At 31.4% G+C, this 24,213-nt stretch overlaps 1 protein-coding gene across 1 annotated transcript in view; it reads right to left on the bottom strand.

Moving 5' to 3' along the window:
* Positions 1-359: 359 nt before the first annotated feature.
* The window catches only part of LOC139503923 (dynein axonemal heavy chain 7-like), a 66,384-nt gene continuing 42,530 nt past the window's right edge, over positions 360-24,213 (bottom strand). Inside the window, exons 50-69 of the mRNA XM_071293942.1 lie at positions 24,066-24,180; positions 23,605-23,768; positions 22,671-22,824; positions 22,209-22,400; positions 21,718-21,851; positions 20,929-21,061; positions 19,878-20,156; positions 19,275-19,520; positions 18,539-18,808; positions 17,716-17,877; positions 16,353-16,553; positions 13,338-13,499; positions 11,585-11,770; positions 11,127-11,264; positions 7,858-7,866; positions 6,961-7,191; positions 5,015-5,167; positions 4,263-4,440; positions 3,027-3,130; positions 360-2,509 (exon numbers count right to left, since the gene is read on the bottom strand). Of these exons, the coding sequence (XP_071150043.1) occupies positions 2,303-2,509; positions 3,027-3,130; positions 4,263-4,440; positions 5,015-5,167; positions 6,961-7,191; positions 7,858-7,866; positions 11,127-11,264; positions 11,585-11,770; positions 13,338-13,499; positions 16,353-16,553; positions 17,716-17,877; positions 18,539-18,808; positions 19,275-19,520; positions 19,878-20,156; positions 20,929-21,061; positions 21,718-21,851; positions 22,209-22,400; positions 22,671-22,824; positions 23,605-23,768; positions 24,066-24,180 (3,418 nt within the window). The 3' untranslated portion in view covers positions 360-2,302. The remainder of the gene's footprint in view (positions 2,510-3,026; positions 3,131-4,262; positions 4,441-5,014; positions 5,168-6,960; positions 7,192-7,857; positions 7,867-11,126; positions 11,265-11,584; positions 11,771-13,337; positions 13,500-16,352; positions 16,554-17,715; positions 17,878-18,538; positions 18,809-19,274; positions 19,521-19,877; positions 20,157-20,928; positions 21,062-21,717; positions 21,852-22,208; positions 22,401-22,670; positions 22,825-23,604; positions 23,769-24,065; positions 24,181-24,213) is intronic.

The raw sequence follows: 24,213 nt of genomic DNA, 5'->3' as shown, positions 1-24,213 counted from the left end.
TGAGAAAAATGCGACGAAAAATATTCATGGGACGGACGGACGGACTGACTGACGGAGGGACAGACAGAGGTAAAACAGTATACCCCCCCCCTTTTTTAAAGCGGGGGTATAATTATTTACTACCAGGTGTATGACAGTGAAGCAAATCAAAATAGTAAGGAACCAAGTATCATCAACTTGGGCAGATCAACCACTGTGTACAACTAACCATATGAAGATCACTATAGCAAAGCAAATGAACCTAAAGCATACCACCATTGAAAACTTCTAAAAAATACTGGATCTTCTATATGCCACACATTGTACTTTCATTATTTTTACATTACTCTGCAATACAAATATAAAACATAGAAACAACAAACACTTCAAGTTTTATTATGGGATGTTCTTTCTCTGTACAAAACTAACAGAATAAATATTTCAGATTTGTCTGAATATAAATATACTTAGGACGGAATGCTTTAATTCAACTTTCTCCCCTACTTTATATCAGCAAATAAGTTTACCAAAGTTAATGGTCTTCATAAAATATATATCTATATATACTATTATATTTGGAATGCTTTGTTTAAAAATCAGCAGTTTAAATATTAAAATAAAGATTTACAAATTATACAGATCACTAAGACTGACAGTTGAAACTTTATTTCCATAAAATAAAATTCAAACTTTCTGTAAATGCATCTATTGTTCATTCTCAACTAATCTAAATAATTTGTAAATCTCAAATTCAAAATTTCATTCATTAAAATATAAAACAACACTGTTTTGTCCTTCTCATTCATGAAAAAATAACTATACTTTATATGTGAAAATATCAAAATAAAAATTAAGAAAAAAAACAAGTCAACAAAAACAAAAGTCTATCCATACAATAAAGAATAATTAAATTATGATGTTAAATAAATAAGATATCACAGTTGGTTAGCACAAGACAGGTGTGCGGTATGATTGAAAAAAAATATGTACAATCGTGTAAATAAATTCACATTAAAAACAAATATCACGACCAATAAATTAATGTGGACGGAATTCAGCATCTAGTCAACCCATTATGTTTATTTTTGTTCTTCTGATTTTTGTTCATCACAAAGTTATGTCACTTCTAAATAGATCTTAAAGAGGGACTCAGACAGATATATTCCTTTTATAACAATAATTTCTGTGACAACTTTTTCTTGTTCAAAAGATGTTTTCTTTCATACCCGTTTGAGTTAATATTTAATAAACAGGTTAAGTTATTCAACTGAACAAAAAAGATAATAAACAAATTTAACTAATAACAGGAATTGTAAAAAGAAATCACAGATCATATAAATGCCTCTATTTGAATACTTCATAAAATGCAACAACATTTCATTGGCTGATAAAACAAATTGAGTTATTTGATTGGACATCAGGCAAAACTCAACATACTACTGAGGACCCCATAACACTGACTTAACAGAGTTCAATTTCTTCTTAATTAATATAGCTCTGTTATGCACAAGCAATACCTGTTATATTTGTTGTACACACATATATAACTGTTAACTAAACACTAGCCCTGTAAACAAATAAGCCATTCCATTATTTGCACACACAAAGCACAGTACTTACAAAGTCATACATTATGGTTGTTTGAATTAACTCTTATTAGAAACTTGTTGCAAAAAAAATGCATTATTTTCTCGCAAACTAAAATATTTGCAATCTATGAACAGAAAAGCAGTTATCTTTAATGAGGTGACAGAAAATGATTTTTTAATTCTATTTTTTTCACTGCAATCCATACAAATCACATAATTCTAGCAAAACACAGATTTAGCACTACTAAAACAGAAATGATTTACACCTGTCAGATATCAACTGACTAGTCCATATAACACAAAGAGACAATATGGTCTACCAGTTCAATGAAATCAATGGTTTAGTTTACTCTATTTACATATATCTAAAACAAAGATAGAGGAAATTAAGATGTGAAAACTCCTGCTTTACATTTCAAATGTCATTACTATTCAAAATGAGTTGGTCATCAGCATGAGATTATTCTCAGGCATTTCATCAGAGGTTTTAGCCTATAAGATGTATTAGAAAAACTAGCACAATACAATATTAGCATGTTAAAATATCCACTGATATTTAGATGGTTTCTATTTTCCAGTCTATAGTTTATAGTAGACCACATTGTATTAAAAGCAGATACAACCTTAGTTGATAATTAACATAATTAGCAGCAGATGTAACACACAGATTAGATTATTATATGGCATTGTGAAATTGTGAAAGTCTATGTTATGGGGACGGAAGCACCCTGTCTCTAATCATTAAGCTGACAGATCAGGGCCACGCCTCTTTGGACCCAGTGGTCTTGAGGTTTGTCTGAGGGTAGGGACATGCCAATAACAAAGTTTGTAGAGTGTCCAGTAGTTGACAGAACACCACGACGTTCGCTGGTCTTGTACACAGGAATGCTATATACTGGCTTTTTAGGAATGTCTGATTTCTTGATCGGTACCATGTGGATCTGGAAATAAAAGAAAAATCATTGAACTTGTTGCTATATGAAAACTTTCATTTAAAAACAGATTTAATCAATATATTTTTTTCATCTAGAAATCGACTCATCAATTTTGACACTTCTAAGTTAATGGTTTCCTCTTGAACACTTGATTTTTGCTGTTGAGGCATTAACAAAAACACCTCCTGCATTATGACCTTAGACCAAACAGCCAACCAGAATATATCAAATACAACTTTTCCTACTGCTAGTTAGATTTATTTAATGTAGCAGCATTGAAACCCAGGTCATTCTTCAATGTCTGTTTTATCTTTGGTTGTGAAGCTGTACATGACGGTGACTTTATAATTATCTATTGAACATCAGCAAGTCCTTATATCCTCTGTGGATTGATATAACAGTTGTACAAACTCAACCTAGACAAGCTAACTTTTGCTATTTATTTTTAAGCTAATATAATCATTTTAGTTTTTTTGAAGTCAATGAGCCATGAAGCCACAGCCTAGGACATATGATTACTTACCGTAGGCATAGGATCAAATAAAACTTTAGGCACAGATTCTGCAAAAACATTCCTTTTTCTATCCCAACATGCGCCTTCTACATATAATCCCTGGACATAAACACCTGCAAAGAAAAATATTTAAATAGTCTCATCTTATATCCTTAAAGTTCTGGGTTTTTTTTCCACATATATTTTTACTTTTGACATCAGTTGAAGAAGTATACAAAATGCCTTTGTTTCTTTGTAACTTAACAGTTAATACCAATATTTCCTATTCAAACAAAACAGTATTTTTTTTAAGTTAAGACAAATTATATAATTCATTTAAAATATAATAATTTAATGTTTATCTTTGCTTTTTTTTTGAAACCTTGATTTAGTATTGTACATTTTTGAGACCTTGATTTAGTATTGTACATTTTTGAGACCTTGACATAGTATTTTTTTGGGCCATTGTCATAGTATTGTACATTTTTGAGACATTGTCACAGTATTGTATATTTTTGAGACATTGTCCTAGTATAGTATTTTTTTAGAAATTGTCCTAGTTTAGTATTTTTTTAGACATTGTCCTAGTATAGTATTTTTTGAGACATTGTTCTAGTATAGTATTTTTTTAGACATTGTCCTAGTTTAGTATTTTTTTTAGACATTGTCCTAGTATAGTATTTTTTGAGACATTGTCCTAGTATAGTATTTTTTTAGACATTGTCCTAGTATAGTATTTTTTGAGACATTGTCCTAGTATAGTATTTTTTTAGAAATTGTCCTAGTTTAGTATTTTTTTTAGACATTGTCCTAGTATAGTATTTTTTTGAGACATTGTCCTAGTATAGTATTTTTTGAGACATTGTCCTAGTATAGTACTTTTTTAGACATTGTCCTAGTATAGTATTTTTTTAGACATTGTCCTAGTTTAGTATTTTTTTAGACATTGTCCTAGTATAGTATTTTTTGAGACATTGTCCTAGTATAGTATTTTTGAGACATTGTCCTAGTATTGCATATTTTTCTTACTTTGACCTAGTAACGTACATTTTATTTACCATCTTCTGGAGGTGTATCATAGTCTGTATATTTTTCTGACCTTGACCTAGTACTGTTCATTTTAATTACCATCTTCTGAAGGTGTATCATAGTCTGTATATTTTTCTGACCTTGACCTAGTACTGTTCATTTTACTTACCATCTTCTGGAGGAGTGTCAGTCTGTATATTTTTCTGACCTTGACCTAGTACTGTTCATTTTACTTACCATCTTCTGGAGGTGTGTCATAGTCCTTATCTTCCATAACTATATAATCAAATGACAACAAATCAATAGGAATGGTGTATTTCCTGGCAAAATTCTGCTGAGCTCCAGTCAAGAAAGCCTGAGTGAAGTAAAATCCAGAGATCCAGAAGACTGGTGGTGGTCCATTGTCATACCAGTCCTGTAAAAACATCAAAACATTTTTTAAAAGTACATACAAATAAAATATACAAATAAAAATAAGACAGAACTAACCCAATAATTGGACTTACTATAAAGGTCTTTTTAGGAAGATGTAAACAGAGAATGGAATACAAAATGAGTCACTCATTTTGTTGAGATGTTTTACTGCAATTTTAAGAATTTTGCATAAATGCATAAATGCATTTTTAAGATTGTTGAACAAAAGTCAGATATATGATTTTTTTTGGTTTTTAATCTGGTCAAAAAAATAAATACAACACTTTATAAATTGAATGAGTCTGAAGCACTTCTCTGATTTTAGAGGGCCCTCATGGGGTTTTTGATTATGTGATTACTTGGCCGTTTTTTTAATGATTATTTGATTATTAAGCCAAATATTTCATGATTATTTGATTACCTAGGACTGTATTTTTAGTTTATGATTATTTGATTACTAAAGATAAGCAAATATTTAATGATTATGTGATTATATTGGCAAAAAAATGGTGATTATGTGATTACTAGGACCCCCCCATGAGGGGCCTCATTTTACTTTTATCAGGAATTTTTACCTGTAAGAATTTGAGTCTAGCAATCAAATCATTGACATAGCTTCCAAGTGGCTTCAATGATGGATAAGACTTCTTCATCCACATGCCGGGAATCTTTCCTTTCAGCATACTAAGTACGACCTCTTCTAGGTCAGATGACATCACAACAAGTCCCTGTAATACAAAATGTAAATTTAAGAAAATAGGTTGATAAAAGGAATTATTATATACTTAGTAGTAAATACAGATAAATTGTATGTGTAATACAATCAATGGCAAGCGTGCTGTATCAGCCACCCGTGATGATATCGATATCAGCACGGTTGCAAAAGCTTTATCACACCTTTAATCTGTATGACGTTACGTCATCGATTGCAGTCACTGTTGCAAAGGCTTTATCAAAAACTCTAATCTGTATGACGTCATGTCAAACCTATAATCTGTATGACGTCATTTCAATCCTCCTTATCTGTATGATGTCATGTCACATAAAAAACATCTACTTGAGATATATGTATATAATAAAGTGTATATGATATGGCTTTTTCAATATCAGACACCGTATTAACCCTCAACCAATATAATTCCTCGAGCAGAGCTGTTGGGATTATATAGGTGTCTCAGGTTGATTCGGATGCGATATTGAAAACGCCATATGATATTCTCTATTTATTACATTGGTTGCAATGATTTACCGTGATTTCCAAGGGAAATAGAAACCAATAATATCACATGTGAAATAAAAGTGGTTATTTCACTCCTCTGGCATCATACAACAATAAAACAACCTGTCAATACATTTCGATGACATCACATCAAAATATATTGTAGAAGCGTAGAAATAGATATAGTTCCTTACGTTTTCTACTTTAATTTCATTAAAAAGCCTATTGTCAATATAATAAAACTAGAGGCTCTAAAGAGCCTGTGTCGCTCACCTTGGTCTATGTGAATATCAAACAAAGGAAGCAGATGGATTCATGACAAAATTGTGTTTTGGTGATGGTGATGTGTTTGTACATCTTCCTTTACTGAACATTCTTGCTACTTACAATTATCTCTATCTATAATGAACTTGGCCCAGTAGTTTCAGTGGAAAATGTTAGTTAAAATTTACAAATTTTATGAAAATTGTTAAAAATTGGCTATAAAGGACAATAACTCCTTAGGGGTCAATGGACCATTTCCGTCATGTTGACTTATTTGTAAATCTTACTTTGCTTAACATTATTGATGTTTACAGTTTATCTCTATCTATAATAATATTCAAGATAATAACCAAAACAGCAAAATTTCCTTAAAATTACCAATTCAGGGGCAGCAACCCAACAACAGGTTGTCAGATTAGATTCATCTGAAAATTTCAGGGCAGATAGATCTTGACCTGATAAACAATTTTACCCCCATGTCAGATTTGCTCTAAACGCTGCGGTTTCAGAGTTATAAGCCAAAATCTACATTTCACCCCTATGTTCTATTTTTAGCCATGGTTGCCATCTTGGTTGGTTGGCCGAGTCACTGGACACAATTTTTAAATAAGTTACCCTAATAATGATTGTGGCCAAGTTTGGTAAAAATTGGCCCAGTAGTTTCAGAGGAGAAGATTTTTGTAAAAGCTAACGGCGGACGCCGGACACCAAGTGATGAGAAAAGCTCACTTGGCCCTGTGGGCCAGGTGAGCTAAAAAATAACTAATCAAAGAATTGAAATATTGAAAAATATTCAACTTGTGACCGAACACCAAAGAATTAAAGCATTTATTTACTTGATACTTAACTGACTGGTTTTGAATAAGGATTCATTTATTCTACTGTGGAACCAATATTCAAGAGTATTTTTGTGTAGAAATGAGATTTTAAATAAATTTTGTAGGAAATGTGTATTTGGTTTTACACCTATATCCCAAAAAATCCACAAAATGTGTACCCTATCATTGAAATTGAATCTATAGTAACATTTTAACCTACCTTCATGGCCTTTCTGATGTTGGCCAAGCTGGATCTGACAGTTGACAGAAGTCTATTGAATCTGGTCATTTCTTGGACAAGGACAGTGTTCATACTCTGTTTGTAGGATGTAGGATATTTACGCAATGCTGAATCAGTGTCAAATATGTTTGGAATTTTAGATAAAACATCAGCAGCAACTTCATCAACGATCTCATCTGTTGATTTCCCTCCTCCTGAGGATGCTCTAGCCTAAAGGGAAATAATCCAAAAATAAAAATTAGTAACAAATAAAAAAATTAATTCAAAGACTATGGAATATTGATTACAAATAATGAGAACTAAATTAAAAGAAAGACACAAAGGTCACATGAGGTCAATAAATCAATGAAAAACATGTATATATATGTTGGTTTATAAATGAAAATTGATGAACAAATATAAGTATTGATGAAATTATGATATCAATTTCTAAAAATGAAAAAGGTATGACATTTGGGAATATATTGATTGACAACAAAATACACTCTCTTTGAGCACACTTTCTTCCTTTCAGTTTCATATTTTGAAATTTGATAATTGAAAATTTGCCAGAGATAACTTTTATATAGACTGTTTCTATTCATAAACAGTTAATAATTGAGATACTAAGTAGAGATTCTCCAGATATTTTGACAACGAGTGTAAGTAATGCAGCTAAAACAGAATCACAATTTTTTTCTTTAAATTTTTAAGTGAACCAACTTTCATGCTGTCATGTGGAAAAAATCCAAATACAGTACTTCTAGATGAGACCAAATTTAAAAAAAATTAAAAATAACTTCTGAATCATGCAAAAAACAATAAAAGGTAATTTCAAATTTAATTTCAAAGTCATGTAAAAGATGTCATGTACAAAAATGGAAGTTGAAAAATTACCGCTCCTTGCTGAAACATAAAACAATGGTAGAAAACATTAAAATATACATGTTAACAATATATTTTTCTAGTGCTAATATACACTAACAAGAATATATAATTTGCATGCAAGATATAAAAAGCAACTACATAAAAGTAATAATAGTTAGCAAGTTTTCAAACTTTGGAAATGGAAGTTATCTCTCTGATTTGTTAGAGTTCTGTTCATCTTGTAACTCAGTTTGTTAATATTTTCATGGAGAAATTATTATCAAAATAATGAGTTTTGGTAGCTTTGGCACTTATTAAAATTATATAAACATTGATTTAATCTTTACAGGGAAAACATGAGCAGGAAAAAGAGTGAGAAGTTTCAATATTTTCCCTCCAAAAAGGCACTGAGATTTGTCTTCTCTGTTAGGACACTTGTCTTCAAAGAGACTTTCAAAACAAGAATGTGTCCCCAGTACACGGATGCCCAATCCGCACTAACATTTTCTATATTCAATGAACCAAGAAAATGGGGGAACATCTCTTATTTGGCATTAAAATTAGAAAGATCATATCATAGGGAACATGTGTACTAAGTTTCAAGTTGATTGGACTTTTAATTTAAAAAACTACCTCGACCAAAAACTTGAACCTGAAGCGGGACAGAAGAATGGGCGAACCAACGGACGCACAGACCAGAAAACATAATGCCCATAAATGGGAGATAAAAATTTGGAAGAGGTCAACAATCACGCTAAATCCCTGATTGGTTAATAGGAATTATAATGATTACTGTGTAATGTGAAGCTCTGGGGACTTTTGTTAATTTTATACATGCATATTCATTCATTAAACTAAACACATACATCTTGGATATATATATATATATGAGGGGTCTTGGTGGCTGAGTGGTCAAATTATGCAGGGACAGGTCAAGTGCATTTGACATTCAATGACTTTTTTTACACATCGCTCTGTTTTTTGGTGCTTCAATGATCAATATCAGCCATACCAAAGACAGTGAATTGTGGACATACTAAACATCTTCTTTCTTTCTGATTTCCTTCTACTTACCAAAGCAAAGAAATGCTAATAGATTTAGTTTTTCGTTTATTTTAAGAAGAAAAATTGTGTTTATGTTAAATAGAAAATATAACAAAAAGTTATAAACAATAAAATAAAAAAAAGTAATCAGAATAGATATTTAGTAACTAAGGATACAAATCTGTATTTGTGATCCCTAATATTATTTTAAGACTGCCAAAAAAAGTAAAAATTAATTGAAATAGGTTATTTTCACTAAAAATCATTAAAAAGGAAACATAACCCCTTCACATCTTAAGAGATATAATCTCTTTTGGCACAACTTTTTGGAATTTTGGATCCTCAATGCTCTTCAATTTTGTACTTGTTTGGCTTTATAAATATTTTGATATGAGCGTCACTGATGAGTCTTATGTAGACGAAACGAGCGTCTGGTGTACTAAATTATAATCCTGGTACCCTTGATATCTATCCTGTGTGCAATTTAACCTATCATCTTGTATCATCAAACATTCTAAATCACAATTTTTTTCTTTGCATTAAAATCTACATGTACTTTCACTTCATTTTTTGTCTTCCCTCAAAACCTATGCTTGTCTGTTTTTCAATCACTAAACATTGTTAAATCTTCAGAAACATAACCAGAAAAAGTATTATAAAGAAGAACTTGTGTTCATGCACCTTGACCCTAGACAAATGTGCAATGTTATACACTATTACCTGAAATTAAAGAGCTTACATTATATGACTAATAAGTATATATATGATTTTGTCTATCTACAGAGTTATTTGCCCACTGCTAGAGTTACTTCCCTTTGCAAGAAGCTGGCAGACATGCTTGATAAGATATACAAGATATTGGTGTATGTTATGTGCTATTTTTGGTTGGTATTACTGCTCACTTGCGGCAGCATCCATAGTTTCTTTTTTTCTAGTGATCATTGCAGGCAGTCAAACATTATGACAGTTCCCTAATGAGCAATGCATGTAGACAATATTTCAAATCTTTCTAGGGGGTCTCATTGGGGGGTTCCGATCCCGGATCCCGCTTACTGTTTTGTCGGATTCCCGTTTCCCGCTTACACCATGTACATAAGCAATTCTCATTTTTTTGTCATTTCCCGGGTCCTGCTAGACCTCATTTCCCGTTTTCACGACACAATAATTGGACTTTCACGTGTCCCGATTACAAAAAATCGGCAATCCCACGTCACGCTTAGACCCCAATGAGACCCACTTTCTAGTGATGAATTGCATCCTGATAATATTGCTAAGAATTTATACTTCTATACTCAGGGAAAGTAACTCCAACATTTTGATTCTTAAATGTATATAAAGAGGTGAAAATAAGCCAGACATGATACTAAGCTAGTGAATATATGGTACCCTACTCTTACCCGTTTCTGTTACCATAGCAACAGTCAGTTGAATAACCAAGTTGAAGCACAAGCAAATTATAAAAAAAACATAAACAAAAATGTTAATATTTAATAAATCATAACCAATATAACAAATAACCATTAAAAATAACGGTAGAAAATAAAACTGGGAGAGAACTTAACAAAAATTCACTGGAAAACATCAAATAATTCAATTTACAGAAATAAGTCAGAAAGGGCTATAACTAAATTCAAGAAGTTCTGCCCTTTGACTCCCTTTTTCTGCGACAATGATTTTGTTTTATATATATTTAAAAGCAAAAACAAAAGTGACATATAAAATCATAATAAAAGCTTTGAACACATCTATTTAAATTAACTATGCAAGAAAACATATGGGAGGAACCAAAGCATAAATCAACACAATGATGGACAACCAACACCTCATAAAATATATTAATTCTTTCACCAAAGGGAGAGAACTCATTTTGAAATTAGTTAACAAAATATCTCTCGATCACATGTCTAGGTTTTGCTCTTAATATTGGATACTTGATGATTTAAAGTTATTTTCTAAACTGTTGCAAATTCAGTACATTAAATTTAAGGTTCATTGTATGAGTAAAAGAGGGACGAAAGATACCAGAGGGACAGTTAAACTCATAAATCGAAAATAAGATGTCAGTTCAACACATAGACACTCAAATGATGATTTTATTGCAATAATACTTGCACAGCTTTTTTTAAATTATGTTGGTCATGAGGTAACAGTTTTTTACTACATCAAGTATTTTTCTTGGAATATATCGAAGGATATATGGTAAAAAAGGTGAATTTAACATTCATTTTTACATGGAATCTTATCATGATACTAACCTGTGTAAGAAGAATGTTGTCAAACAGCAGTTTGGTTTCACCCTGGTCTTTAGTGATATCTGCATTGTCGTGCATTCCAAAGATTCCTGGCTTGGGGACAAGTGGCAATTGGTTTATATATTCTAAATAAGACTCAAACTACAAATAGAAACAGCAAATGTAAATTCAGTTTTAAACAGTACATTCAATGAGATTATGTTTGTATATAACAGGTGCATGTAGTCGTTGTTTATAATAGTTCATTGAATACTCTTTCGTATTGTTCCACATTTTATTTTTCCAAGGTATTTTATTGCTTTTTATATGAGGTGAAGGTTATACTTTTTTGAAGGCCATATATTGACATATTTGTCTATTTGCCTTTGTAGTACAGTACAGTTGTCTCATTAGTAATTATACCACATCTCCTTATATTTATATAGCATATGTGGGTGTGTGTTAATAGTAATGAGTATTACCTCTCCTTCCTTTGGAGCATAGTATAAGTGGGTGTCATCAAAGAAGTAATTGTCATCCTCATTAATTTTCGGACTATAGAACTTGTCGAGGATACTATGTAGAGTACGTCTATCCCAATCATCTGTGACACGACCACCGTAATTACACTCTCCTGTCAGGTATCTCAACGCATCATATTGTACAGTCTACAACAAATAAATCATAGTGTACAGTCTACAACAAATAAATCATAGTGTACAGTCTACAACAAATAAATCATATTGTACAGTAATTTTCGGACTATAGAACTTGTCGAGGATACTATGTAGAGTACGTCTATCCCAATCATCTGTGACACGACCACCGTAATTACACTCTCCTGTCAGGTATCTCAACGCATCATATTGTACAGTCTACAACAAATAAATCATAGTGTACAGTCTACAACAAATAAATCATATTGTACAGTATACAACAAATAAATCATATTGTACAGTCTACAACAAATAAAACATATTGTACAGTCTACAACAGATAAAACATATTGTACAGTCTACAACAAATAAAACATATTGTACAGTCTACAACAGATAAAACATATTGTACAGTCTACAACAAATAAAACATATTGTACAGTCTACAACAGATAAAACATATTGTACAGTCTACAACAAATAAAACATATTGTACAGTCTACAACAGATAAAACATATTGTACAGTCTACAACAGATAAAACATATTGTACAGTCTACAACAGATAAAACATATTGTACAGTCTACAACAAATAAAACATATTGTACAGTCTACAACAAATAAAACATATTGTACAGTCTACAACAAATAAAACATATTGTACAGTCTACAACAGATAAAACATATTGTACAGTCTACAACAGATAAAACATATTGTACAGTCTACAACAGATAAAACATATTGTACAGTCTACAACAAATAAAACATATTGTACAGTCTACAACAGATAAAACATATTGTACAGTCTACAACAGATAAAACATATTGTACAGTCTACAACAAATAAATCATATTGTACAGTCTACAACAAATAAATCATATTGTACAGTCTACAACAGATAAATCATATTGTACAGTCTACAACAAATAAATCATATTGTACAGTCTACAACAAATAAATCATATTGTACAGTCTACAACAGATAAATCATATTGTACAGTCTACAAAAGATATATAGTTAATGTGGATTTTGACTTCTGATTTGTTAGATGTTATTTTTTAAAATTGAGAATGGAAATGGGGAATGTGCCAAAGAGACAACAACCCCACCATAGAGCAGACAACAGCAGAAGGTCACCAACAGGTCTTCAATGCAACGAGAAATTCTCGCACCCGATGGCGTCCTTCAGCTGGCTCCTAACCAAATATATACTGGTTCAGCGATAATGAACACCATACTTAACTTCTATAACTTTTTTCCTCTTGAAAGAAGAAATCCTGCTTGACTTGTACAGTTATTGTCACACCTATGCTCCTTTCTTTTTCCAAAATTATTTTCATAATTAAGATAAACACACAATATAAAGCATCATAATCTTTCTTTAAAAATTGAAATGAGAAATATATTACTAGAAAAAAAAAACATTTTAAATTTTGGAAATAAATAAAATTGAGAATGTGTCAAAGAGACAACAACCCAACCAAAGAGCAGAAATAAGCTCATGGTCACCAATGGATCTTCAACACAGCAAGAGAAAAAAATATGTTTAAAGTAGATAAGTGAGCATTGAACTTACATCATATTCATTCATGAACATGGCCAACTGTCTGACAGAAATACGTAAATCTGTTTCATTAAATTCATAGGGAATATTCCATCCAAGAGCTCCAAACTTCCTTCTCTCCTGAACAATGGCATGGAAGAAACACAAACCAAACAGCATCTTTTTCCAACAATGCTACAAGTATTGAAAAAAAGTTTAAAATACATGGACACTGAAATTCTTCTTTAGAACTCATCTATTTTGATGTTGATTTCATATTCAGATACACTGAAAATTCTTCTTTAGAATTAATTCATTTTCACATTCAGATTACACAAAATTTGTCTTGTAAATTCATTTATTTTCATATTCAGATTACTCCGAAAATTCATCTTCAGAATTCACTCATTTTCAAAATTCAGCTTACCATGAAAATTCTTCTTTAGAATTAATTCATTTTCACATTCAGATTACACTGAAAATTATTCTTACCGATTTATTCATTTCAAATTTTGTAATTGAAATTTTTTGATTGCTGCTTTTTATAGCCATCTGCATATAATGTCAACATTTATAATTCATTCTCATCAGAATAACCTCTACAAACTTATTTTGTAGACATTTAAACATGTAGTTGACTTTGATGAATTGAATATTTTGTTACTGATTGAATCAATTATTCAGAATCTAAATACATTGTACTGTGGATTCATTTATTTTCGTGGATACCAATTTTCGTGGATTGATGAAAACTTGCATATTCGTGGATATTTAAATTCATGGTTTTGGCAAATTCTGCATACATTAATTTAGAAAATCTGTATTTCGTTTAATATTTAAATTCGTGGTTCCCCTGCACCCACGAATTCCACGAAAACTGGTATCCAACGAATATTAATGAATCCACAGTATAACAATGCAGGTCATACACAAAAATTCCTACCCCACTCCTCATGCCTGAAAAATCAATCTACTGATAACAATATGCCTCCTTTTATATATCATGCTTACAGATATAGTTTAGCACATATTTTGCAAAGGAAAACCTGTGAGCCGAGATCACCTATTTTTACTTCAGAACCCCCACTTGTACACATATGGTAAAGTACATATTTTTCCATTGGAAACCAAAATTGATCAGATAAGAAAATAAATCAGAGGTGCACAATGCCATTAGATACTATATCTATAAGAGAAAAAGAACTTATATGAGCATAATATATTTTCTACATATTTAAGTTTTTTACAATATAACCATTACCATGCTACCAAAGTGAATTTTGACATTATTAGGCACATACATGAGTCTAGATTATAATTCTTAGAAAATGCTGTAGCTCAGAATTTAAGTGTCCACATTTAGATAGAGAATTGATGAGAACCTACAATAATTTTTAAATCATTATCAATTATTGTCATTCTTGCAAATTTGTACGAGAACATTACATGGAAAGAGTAAACTGAAGTTTTAATTCTAGTCATTTTGTCACATTTTTTGAATTACTTTAATTCCTAAATTTACAATAACATGTAAGATTTTAGAAAGTCAAATATATATTACTTCATGGTAACCAATTTGTTGACTCCAAAAAAATGATATGGTTTAAACACTACTTTGTTTTTAGTTGAGAACATAACTTCGCTTTAAACAGTTAAAACTAGAATAGTGATACTAATCCGTCACCGTATACTATATACAATATTATAGTATCTAAAGTAAAGAATAGCTTAGTAGAATTGAAGGAAATGTTTTAATATATTGTGTATATTATGTCTCACTATGTAGTCCTTTGACAGCAGCCTCCATTTCATAGTGAGATTAGGAAAAAATGTTTCTCTGTATCACAACTAAAAGTGTCTTTATAAAAAAAACTCTCTGGGATAATGGTGTATAATGGGATAAATAAATTTTCATGAATTGTTTTCAATTGCAATATTTTTTGTATTATGTGTCACACTTGATTTTTTCTACTAAGCCTGAACTTGAATAAACTAGATGTTGAAAATTTAACCTTTCACAGTCATTTTAGAAGAAGGATAAAACTGCCAGACACAATTTTGACCATTCAGCAAAAAAAGCCTTTTCACTTTTAAATCTCTAAAAATGGAGAAGACTTCAATTTTTTTTTTTAAAATCAAATGGAAGGTTCTGGTAGTTGTCTTGATGGATTGGCTGGACAAGAGAAACGAAATGAGTGGATCAAAGACTACAATATTCTCTTGTGCGAAATGGAAAAATGGTTGTTATCAAATATATATCTGCTCCTGAAAAAAAATCTGAAACAAAATATGTGCATTTATATACACTTTTAAAAGAATTAGCCATGCATATATCATGATTTTCTACAGAGCTAAATATCTATATCTGCAGTCCAGTGATGTACATGCAAATTACCTGGCTTCCTGTTTTCTGTTAAACAGAGCAAAATTATTACTGAAACATCTAACCATTAAAAGTGAAATATTAAAGAATTTTGAAAAGGAAGTATGGGCCATGGTTTCTAATCCATCATAGATTCTAAAATAGCAGAAAACACTCTAGAATTTTTATGAAATAATCAAATTTTGAGGCAGGAATGTCATTAATTTGTTAGACTTTCAATTCAAAAGAAGAAAAATATGCAAATACAGATTTTTTTTCAGATTGATTAGAATATTTTAACTAAGCCTTGTAAATTAAGATAACTCAGATTATTAAATTTTTGAAGGAATTAACCCTAAATATCTCTGTTCAGTATAACATCATCATAGAGACTGTACTTTTTTTTTCTTTTCTGAAATCATTTTATGCCTGATTTGTTATTTTATTTCAAAATTTTTGTCATTTAGTTTTCTTTGTATTCACATATTAACCCTTTCCCTACATACCTTTATAAAATTGGTCAATTTTTCTCATCCTGCTACTTTTAGTTTATAATAAGGATCAGGAAAGCAAAACAAATGAAAGCAGGATAAAACACATATAGAATCAATAGTTAAAAGCTGAAATTTAAAATAAAAAAATAGAAAAATTTCACGAAACAAGAAATAAAAAAACTGGCCACTTACTGCATTTTTGGTTGAATTAAACAGTTCAATATCTGATATTGGATCAGTCATGTAGGACTTTAGTATATTGAAGCGTAATCCTTTTGGTGCCTCATTAGTCATCTTGACACCATTCTGCAGGATAGATACAGGGAAAAAGCTGGTTGGGTAACTTGTTAACCATATACGGAAGTCAGGATGTGTCTGTTCTGGGTTAAATTCCTGAAAGTAGTATATAAACAAGGTTTATGAAATAGTCGAAAGTCCTACTGGAACATTGTGATATATTACAAGAACAAATCATACTGTTACCCTTCAACATAAGTTTATGTGTAATTAGTAGTTACTAGAAGCTAAACAGAAGTGAGTAATTTGCTCTGTTTACATTCAACTAACTTATTGAATATTTCTTGTGATAATCTGTTAAGCCATTTCTACTTAATCTAGAATTTAATTTTCACACTCCTTTAGATAAAACTAGAGGCTCTAAAGAGCCTGTGTCGCTCACCTTGGTCTATGTGAATATTAAACAAAGGACACAGATGGATTCCTGACAAAATTGTGTTTTGGTGATGGTGATGTGTTTGTAGATCTTACTTTACTAAACATTCTTGCTGCTTACAATTATCTCTATCTATAATGAACTTGGCCCAGTAGTTTCAGTGGAAAATGTTAGTGAAAATTTACAAATTTTATGAAAATTGTAAAAAATTGACTATAAAGGGCAATACCTCCTAAGGGGTCAACTGACCATTTTGGTCATGTTAACTTATTTGTAAATCTTACTTTGCTGAACATTATTGCTGTTTACAGTTTATCTATAATAATATTCAAGATAATAACCAAAAACAGCAAAATTTCCTTAAAATTACCAATTCAGGGGCAGCAACCTAACAACAGGTTGTCTAATTCATCTGAAAATTTCAGGCTTGACCTGATAAACATTTTAGTCCTGTCAGATTTGCTCTAAATGCTTTGGTTTTTTTAGTTATAAGCCAAAAACTGCATTTTACCCCTATGTTCTATTTTTAGCCATGGCGGCCATCTTGGTTGGTTGGCCGGGTCACCGGACATATTTTTTAAACTAGATAACCAATGATGATTGTGGCTAAGTTTGGATAAATTTGGCTCAGTAGTTTCAAAGGAGAAGATTTTTGTAAAAGTTAACGACAGCGGACGACAGACGACGGACGCCAAGTGATGAGAAAAGCAGGAAATCACTTTTTTAACTACCCTATAAATGAAAAAATAAGTAAAACAAATCACCCATACATTATAATTATCTTGTATAAACTTACCTCACAAACCTTCTCAAGCACAGGCATTGAGGCATTGAAAACTTACTCAAACCTCAAGCATAGGCATTGAGGCATTGAAAACTTACCTCACAAACCTTCTCCAGTGTAGGCATCCATGAAGGAGCTAAATGACAATTCTGTAACATCACCCATGTTCCTTCCTTCAAACCTTTCTCAATCATCTTCATGGCAATAGGACCTTGACCTTGACCCAAAGACAATGAGTCAAACTTGGCACCACCAAATCCCTACAATCATTCATCCAATAAAATCATTGATACAAAACTTTACGAGATACTACAATAATCATCCATTTAAAACTGAAGACCCAAACTCTTTACAATTTAAATTTTGTCAAATCTTGTTCAAATTATTTAAGAGCTGTTCTAGAATTATATGTGTGGGGTGGTTGGATGGCACTTTTTTTTACAACGCCTGCCACCAATGATCTAAATTGAAGTGCCTCTGGTTATCTTTTTTTTTTTCTTTTTTTTTGGTGACATTAGGTTGGTGTCTAATTCAGTACACCCTACATCTTCATTTCTTAGAATATTAAAAACATTAGTGTACTCCACAGGTAACTTTCACAGTATTCACAGTATATTAGAAGTAGGGTTTTTTTTTCCTTCTCAAAGCTACTTTTTAAAACGTGTCTTGATCATGCTAATATTTTAGCCAAGCCCAATAAGGTAAACTTATTAGTTAATAAATTTTTTTCACTTGTGAAGGCTTCAATAACTTTTCTAAATTATGAAGATATTTCAGCAAAGCCCAACCAGGTTAAATTAATTAAGTCACAAGATCATTGATACATTTGTCAAAGCTTCCATTTTAAATCTTATCTTAATCTGTAGATATTTGAACCACATAGTATTGGATTAGATAAATTTATTGAGTTAAAACACATACCATATCTTCAGCAAATCTGAGTAAAGCTGACATAGGATCAGAACCTGGTGACAACACAAACAATAACGGTGAAGTACAATTACTGTCAGCAAAGGCTTTGGGAAGATCAAATGGTGGTGGTTCAACAAACTTCTTGCCAAGTTTCTCTGTCACAAAGTCAAATACTGCAGGAACGACCTTGTCTGGACGGAGACAACGTAAAACTAACATTTTCTGGAACATTGTTAATTTTTCCTGCCATTCACCTGCATATTTACTATGATGAGGTTCCTGAAAATGCAGAAATATACAATATATTCAAATTTACATAATAAGCATTTCTTACAAATATTCTATCGATGTTTGAGAATATTTCAAATAAAAATATGTAAAAACAACAGAAAGTGACTCGACTTAAATGTTGTTTTTGTACTTCTAATATTAAGTCACTAAAAAGTCATAAACATGTTAAAGGTACCAGAAATGTGCATAGATGTTTGAATGGTTTTAAACTAGTCATTTTTCAACTTCATAGCTTGATGTTTGGTGTGAGTCAATGCTCCTTGTTGAAGGCTGTACTTAGACCTATCATTGTTTACTTTTTACAAATTAAGACTTGGATGGAGAGTTGTCTCATTGGCATTCATACCCCTTCTTCTTATATCTATAGATTATACTTATACTCACAGAGTCATCAGAAATAGATTAAACTTGTACTCACAGAGTCATTAGAAATAGATTAAAAACTTATACTTACAGGATCATCATATAATTCCCGCCATTCATTCTTTTGTGTCAGGAATTTCTGACGCATTCCTTTGTAGACTGTCAAATCATCAAGACGACAGAGTTCATCCCATGATTTTGATGGGAGCCATGTTGCAGGATTTGGATGTGGGTTGTCTAAACCAATACCTCCAGTCAACAAGAATCTCCATTCCTCTTCATTAACCTCCTTCTGATGTTTCAGGATGTTTACACAGAGGATGAAGGAAAACAGTAACTAGAAAAAAAAGTTGTTTGGTCAAATTCAAAAATTTATATAGTGTCTGTTTTTCTTGTTATGTATTTAAAAACTTTCTCATAATGCATTTGCATTTGATTTCACAAAATTAACCTATTTTTTCAAATTAAAAAATAAATTGAGGGATCTTGAAAAATCTGACTTTGTTAACTTTCAGACCATTAAACAGCATTTAATTTGACAAAATTTATCAACTAATCTTTTCACATTCAAAAACATATTTAGGATTTAAAAGTCAGACATTTCCCAACTTTTAGAGCATGCAACAGCATTTAAAATCACATTTCCAAACTCTCAGATCATGCAACAGAATTTGAAATCATAAAATTTACAAACCTTATCTTTCTCAAAGAGAGATCTACAGATGTTACAGTACAAAGAATATGTAAAATGGTCATAGAGATGTTTCAGACGAACTTCCAAATTGTCTGATTTTTCAGCATTGTCAATTGACAGCACAAAGAGATTTATAAACCATGTTAAAGAATATTGGTACATAGGTTCAATATTGGCCAAGTCTGCAATGGAGAAGAACAGAATCGTAGAGTGCACTGCAATCGGTGTGTAACCCATACGGGCCTGGTCAATTTTAATTTCAGTCTCTTCTGCAATCGCCTACAAAATAAAACATACATAAAATAATTTTTCTGATAATTGGAACTTTTAGCTAAAATTTTCTGCCTTTCTTCCTAATCAAAATTTTATGGGATTATGCTATAGATGTAAAAAAAAAAATCTTTTAGTCACTTGGAGATTTGACAGTATCAAACAAGTATTAAGGTGGTACCTATTACAACTGGGAGATAACTCTGTAAAATCAGCTCAACGTTTTAATTACGTTGTGTTGTAAAGGGAATATTAAGCTTCTCAATGATCGAAATTGGTGTTTATCAAACTACTATATAACCAGTGTAATTTTTCTGACAAAACGGTTGGTTCAAATTTTTAATAAATTTTTTAATTTTTGTTAAAGTGTCCAAGTAAATACTTTGACAAAATTTTATGAAATTAAATGAGCCAAATTTATTTTTGTGAAAGTGTTGGGTACCACCTTAAAAGCATATGAAAATATATTACAACTCTCTCATTTCTTATGTAATTGTGAACCCTACTGATTCCTAATGAACGCTGAATGACTAAAGCTAATGCTTTATGCACAAAACAGTTTAATAAGTATTACTTTTTCAACCTCAGGAATACGCATATGATTTTGAAACTTCAGGTTAATCAACTTGATACAAATTCAAAGTATTCTCTAAGAAAAGAAAAATCATTTCAATTTCAATGTTTTGGAAGAATGAAAATAGAAGTTTTAATTTTTTTTTAATTTCGGCAAAATCCAGATGTGCTCTTTTAATTTTTCAAATAACGATTGAAATGTACATACCTGTTTCTCTGAAATTTCATTGGACAGAACTTTGGAGGATGACAGTACTTTAATGGCTGTCTCATCTTCTAAAATGTTTCCTTCTGACGATGACAAGACTTCAAGAATTTTATCTTCAATCTCCTTCAGTTGTCTGTAATGAGGAATAATACAGTTACGTTGAATGATTTCATAATTAATAATCACAATGTTGATTACAGTTTTAATAATCGTAATGGCGATTACAGTATAAGTAACAATTGAGACACTGGCATGCCAGGGATCAAAAGACTTAATGGAGAACTATGTTTTTCCTTTAGTAGCTGAAATAACCAGAATATACTGTTAACACAGATGTCTGTGCTGAAATAACCAGAATATACTGTTAACACAGATATGTCTGTGCTGAAATAACCAGAATATACTGTTAACACAGATATGTCTGTGCTGAAATAACCAGAATATACTGTTAACTATGTCTGTGATCACCAATCACAAAATTTAACAATGGTTGATGCTGTCAATGCCAAGCCAGTGCCAGACACTGCATACCTATGTCATTCTTTCTGAAACTTGCATTGAAGGAGAGACAAACACTACGAGCAAAGTTTATAAATGTATACCCTGCTCCTCTTCATTTGTACAGATATGGCAATGGCTATGGTTTGCTATGCAAACCCCAAAAAAACATTCAAGATTCTCCAATTTCCTTTGAAATTCAGTAGCAAGTTCAGGATCTCTTTCATATTAACTTTAGTTACCACATATGATTTACATTTTGACACCATTTTATTATAGAGAACCTCTTACCGTTTATTTTCAGCTCCCTGCAGAATAAGTGCATTTTTCTCTTCCTCGAGTTCTGGTCTTTCTCTGGCTACAACAATACCCAGTAACTGATCCTGTAAACCTTCAGGTGTAATCATGAAATTCAACAGGGTCACCTGAAATAATAATCAGAAGAAATCACTATTAGTCTATATGTATCCTTGCATTTCATTGAGATTTATTGTGACACTTAGAATAGGTTACATTATGATGTTTTTAATACAACTATAAATTGTTGACACAGATAAATGCTAAAAAAAAATGTTCTTAAATGGTAGGTAACTTCAATTATCGTCTTCTTCCATCAAATTCTCCTTACCTAAGTTTAAACATATCTAATAATAGCGGATGGCGAAAAAACTTATGGCAACTAATATTAATCCCTCTCCAATTTGCAGGTGGGAGTGCTGCCTTGTAGCAGCATTAGCCTGCTCTTTTTTCGAAATCTACAAGGGTGTCTTTTACGTGCTTACCTTGACTGAAGTTTCTGGTAAGTAGTGTGGATTCCTGAGTTTAGTTGTCATGTAGAACTTGAAGTCTTGTGAGTACTCAATGGTGCTATCACCAAGCCTAATACACATACTTCCACCCTGTTTAAATGTCTGTTTCAACAATAAAGGTTCCAACAATGGATCCAATTCTTCACCTAAATTCTCCATTAAAACCTACAAGAGAATAAATAAATGATTTTAACTTTTCAATTGCGATGTGTGTATGATAAATGATATTGTTACTGCAAACAAAATGTTTGCTTTTTTAATAATATAGCTTCTAAAACATTTTTCCATTTAAAACATTAAAACAATTTCTGAAATCACATTTTTCAAATTTATATTTTTAATTGCCATTTTTTTTATATTAATAGTTCAACTTTAAAAAATAGACCTTTCTTCACCTTTTCTATGAAATTGATGTGTTAAATAAAAAATACTTACTGGAGTTCCAAACTGTATACAATTTTCTAATGTTCTGACGAAATCAGCATCAGACAATTTGACAACATGTAGATTGTTAGCCTTTTCCATGTTCTTTATCCATTTATTGGCCTGACCCTGGGGATCTATCATCAAAGGCCATCTTCTGGCATTCCTATTATAAAAAAAATGTATGAGTGTTAATATCTGTCCAGGTTTTATACTATATAACATCCAATTCAATTACATTTAAAACTATTTCTAAGAATTTCCATAATGGTAAAAAATCTTCAGTCATGGCTTGCAAAACAGTTGTACTTTCCTGTCAATATTTTTTTGACTGGCTGGTGTATAGCTCAAGTTGACCTGAAATGTGGGTTAAATATAATTTAAAACAAGAATGTGTCCCCAGTACACGGATGCCCCATCCGCACTACCATGTTCAGTGGACCGTGAAAATGGAGTAAAATCTCTAATTTGGCATTAAAATTAGAAAAACCATAACATAAATAACATGTGTACTAAGTTTCAAGTTGATTGGACTTCAACTTCATCAAAAACTACCTTGATCAAAAACTTTAACCTGAAGCGGGACAGACGGACAAACAGACAAAGGATGGAAAGACTGACGGACAAACAAACGAACGGACCCACAGACCAGAAAACATAATACCCATAAATGGGGCATAAAAACATTGAGGTTTTGGTGATAATTTTCACTTGACATTTTCCATTTCACACAATGGTATTACAGTGTAACCTTCACAATCTGACAAACTTAAGGACCAGAAAAAAATGGCGAATTAAGCAGGGTGCAGGAATATTCAGGTTTTTCTGCAAGGCTAGGCATATTTTGGGTCCATGAATATGTTTCGGTTCACGCAGGATGTTGGAATACTCAGGTGTCTGATTAGACATGTTACACAGTATTCTAAAACAAACTGCTTTTGCTTACGAGAGAATGATGCCGTTTTCTACAGAGAAGTTGTCAGTTGGTAATCCACAAATATTCCAAGCTCTAATTTTAACAGGTTCTCCTAAACTGGACACTAGTGAGAATTCATCAGAACATGGAATTCCTTGTTTCCTCACATCATTCAACCATGTCTGTACTTGATCCTGTAAAAACACACGATGGTCAGTAAAAAAAAATATGCAGATTATATTTCATATGTTTCTATAAAATATTTGAAATGTATTATTTCACTGAACCTTTAATAATTTCCACTTAATTTATTAATAGTTTCCACTGTAAATTTAGCTTATGTTAACTTTTTGCATTTTTCAAGTCAGTTTATAATTTATTTATGATAAAAAGTTAACCTTAATTTGTGTTTTGTTAAATAACATATTTTTTGCAGATTTGCTTGCTGTAATAATATTGAAGTTAACATTATTGTCTACTGGTTGTTTTACCTGTCTGTAAGCAGATGTGAAAGCTCCAAGGTAAGCAACAGTTCCACTAGATACTAAGATATCTCCAGTTAAGTTAGTATATCTTGTAGCCAACATGCTAGCAGCTGCTCCCCATCTAAAATCATATAACATCAAATTCATCAGTCAA

This window comes from Mytilus edulis, chromosome 14 (assembly GCF_963676685.1).
Source record: "Mytilus edulis chromosome 14, xbMytEdul2.2, whole genome shotgun sequence".
NCBI lineage: Eukaryota > Metazoa > Mollusca > Bivalvia > Mytilida > Mytilidae > Mytilus > Mytilus edulis.
Note: the sequence above shows the minus strand (reverse complement) of the source record. Positions and strands in the feature narration are given on the sequence as shown.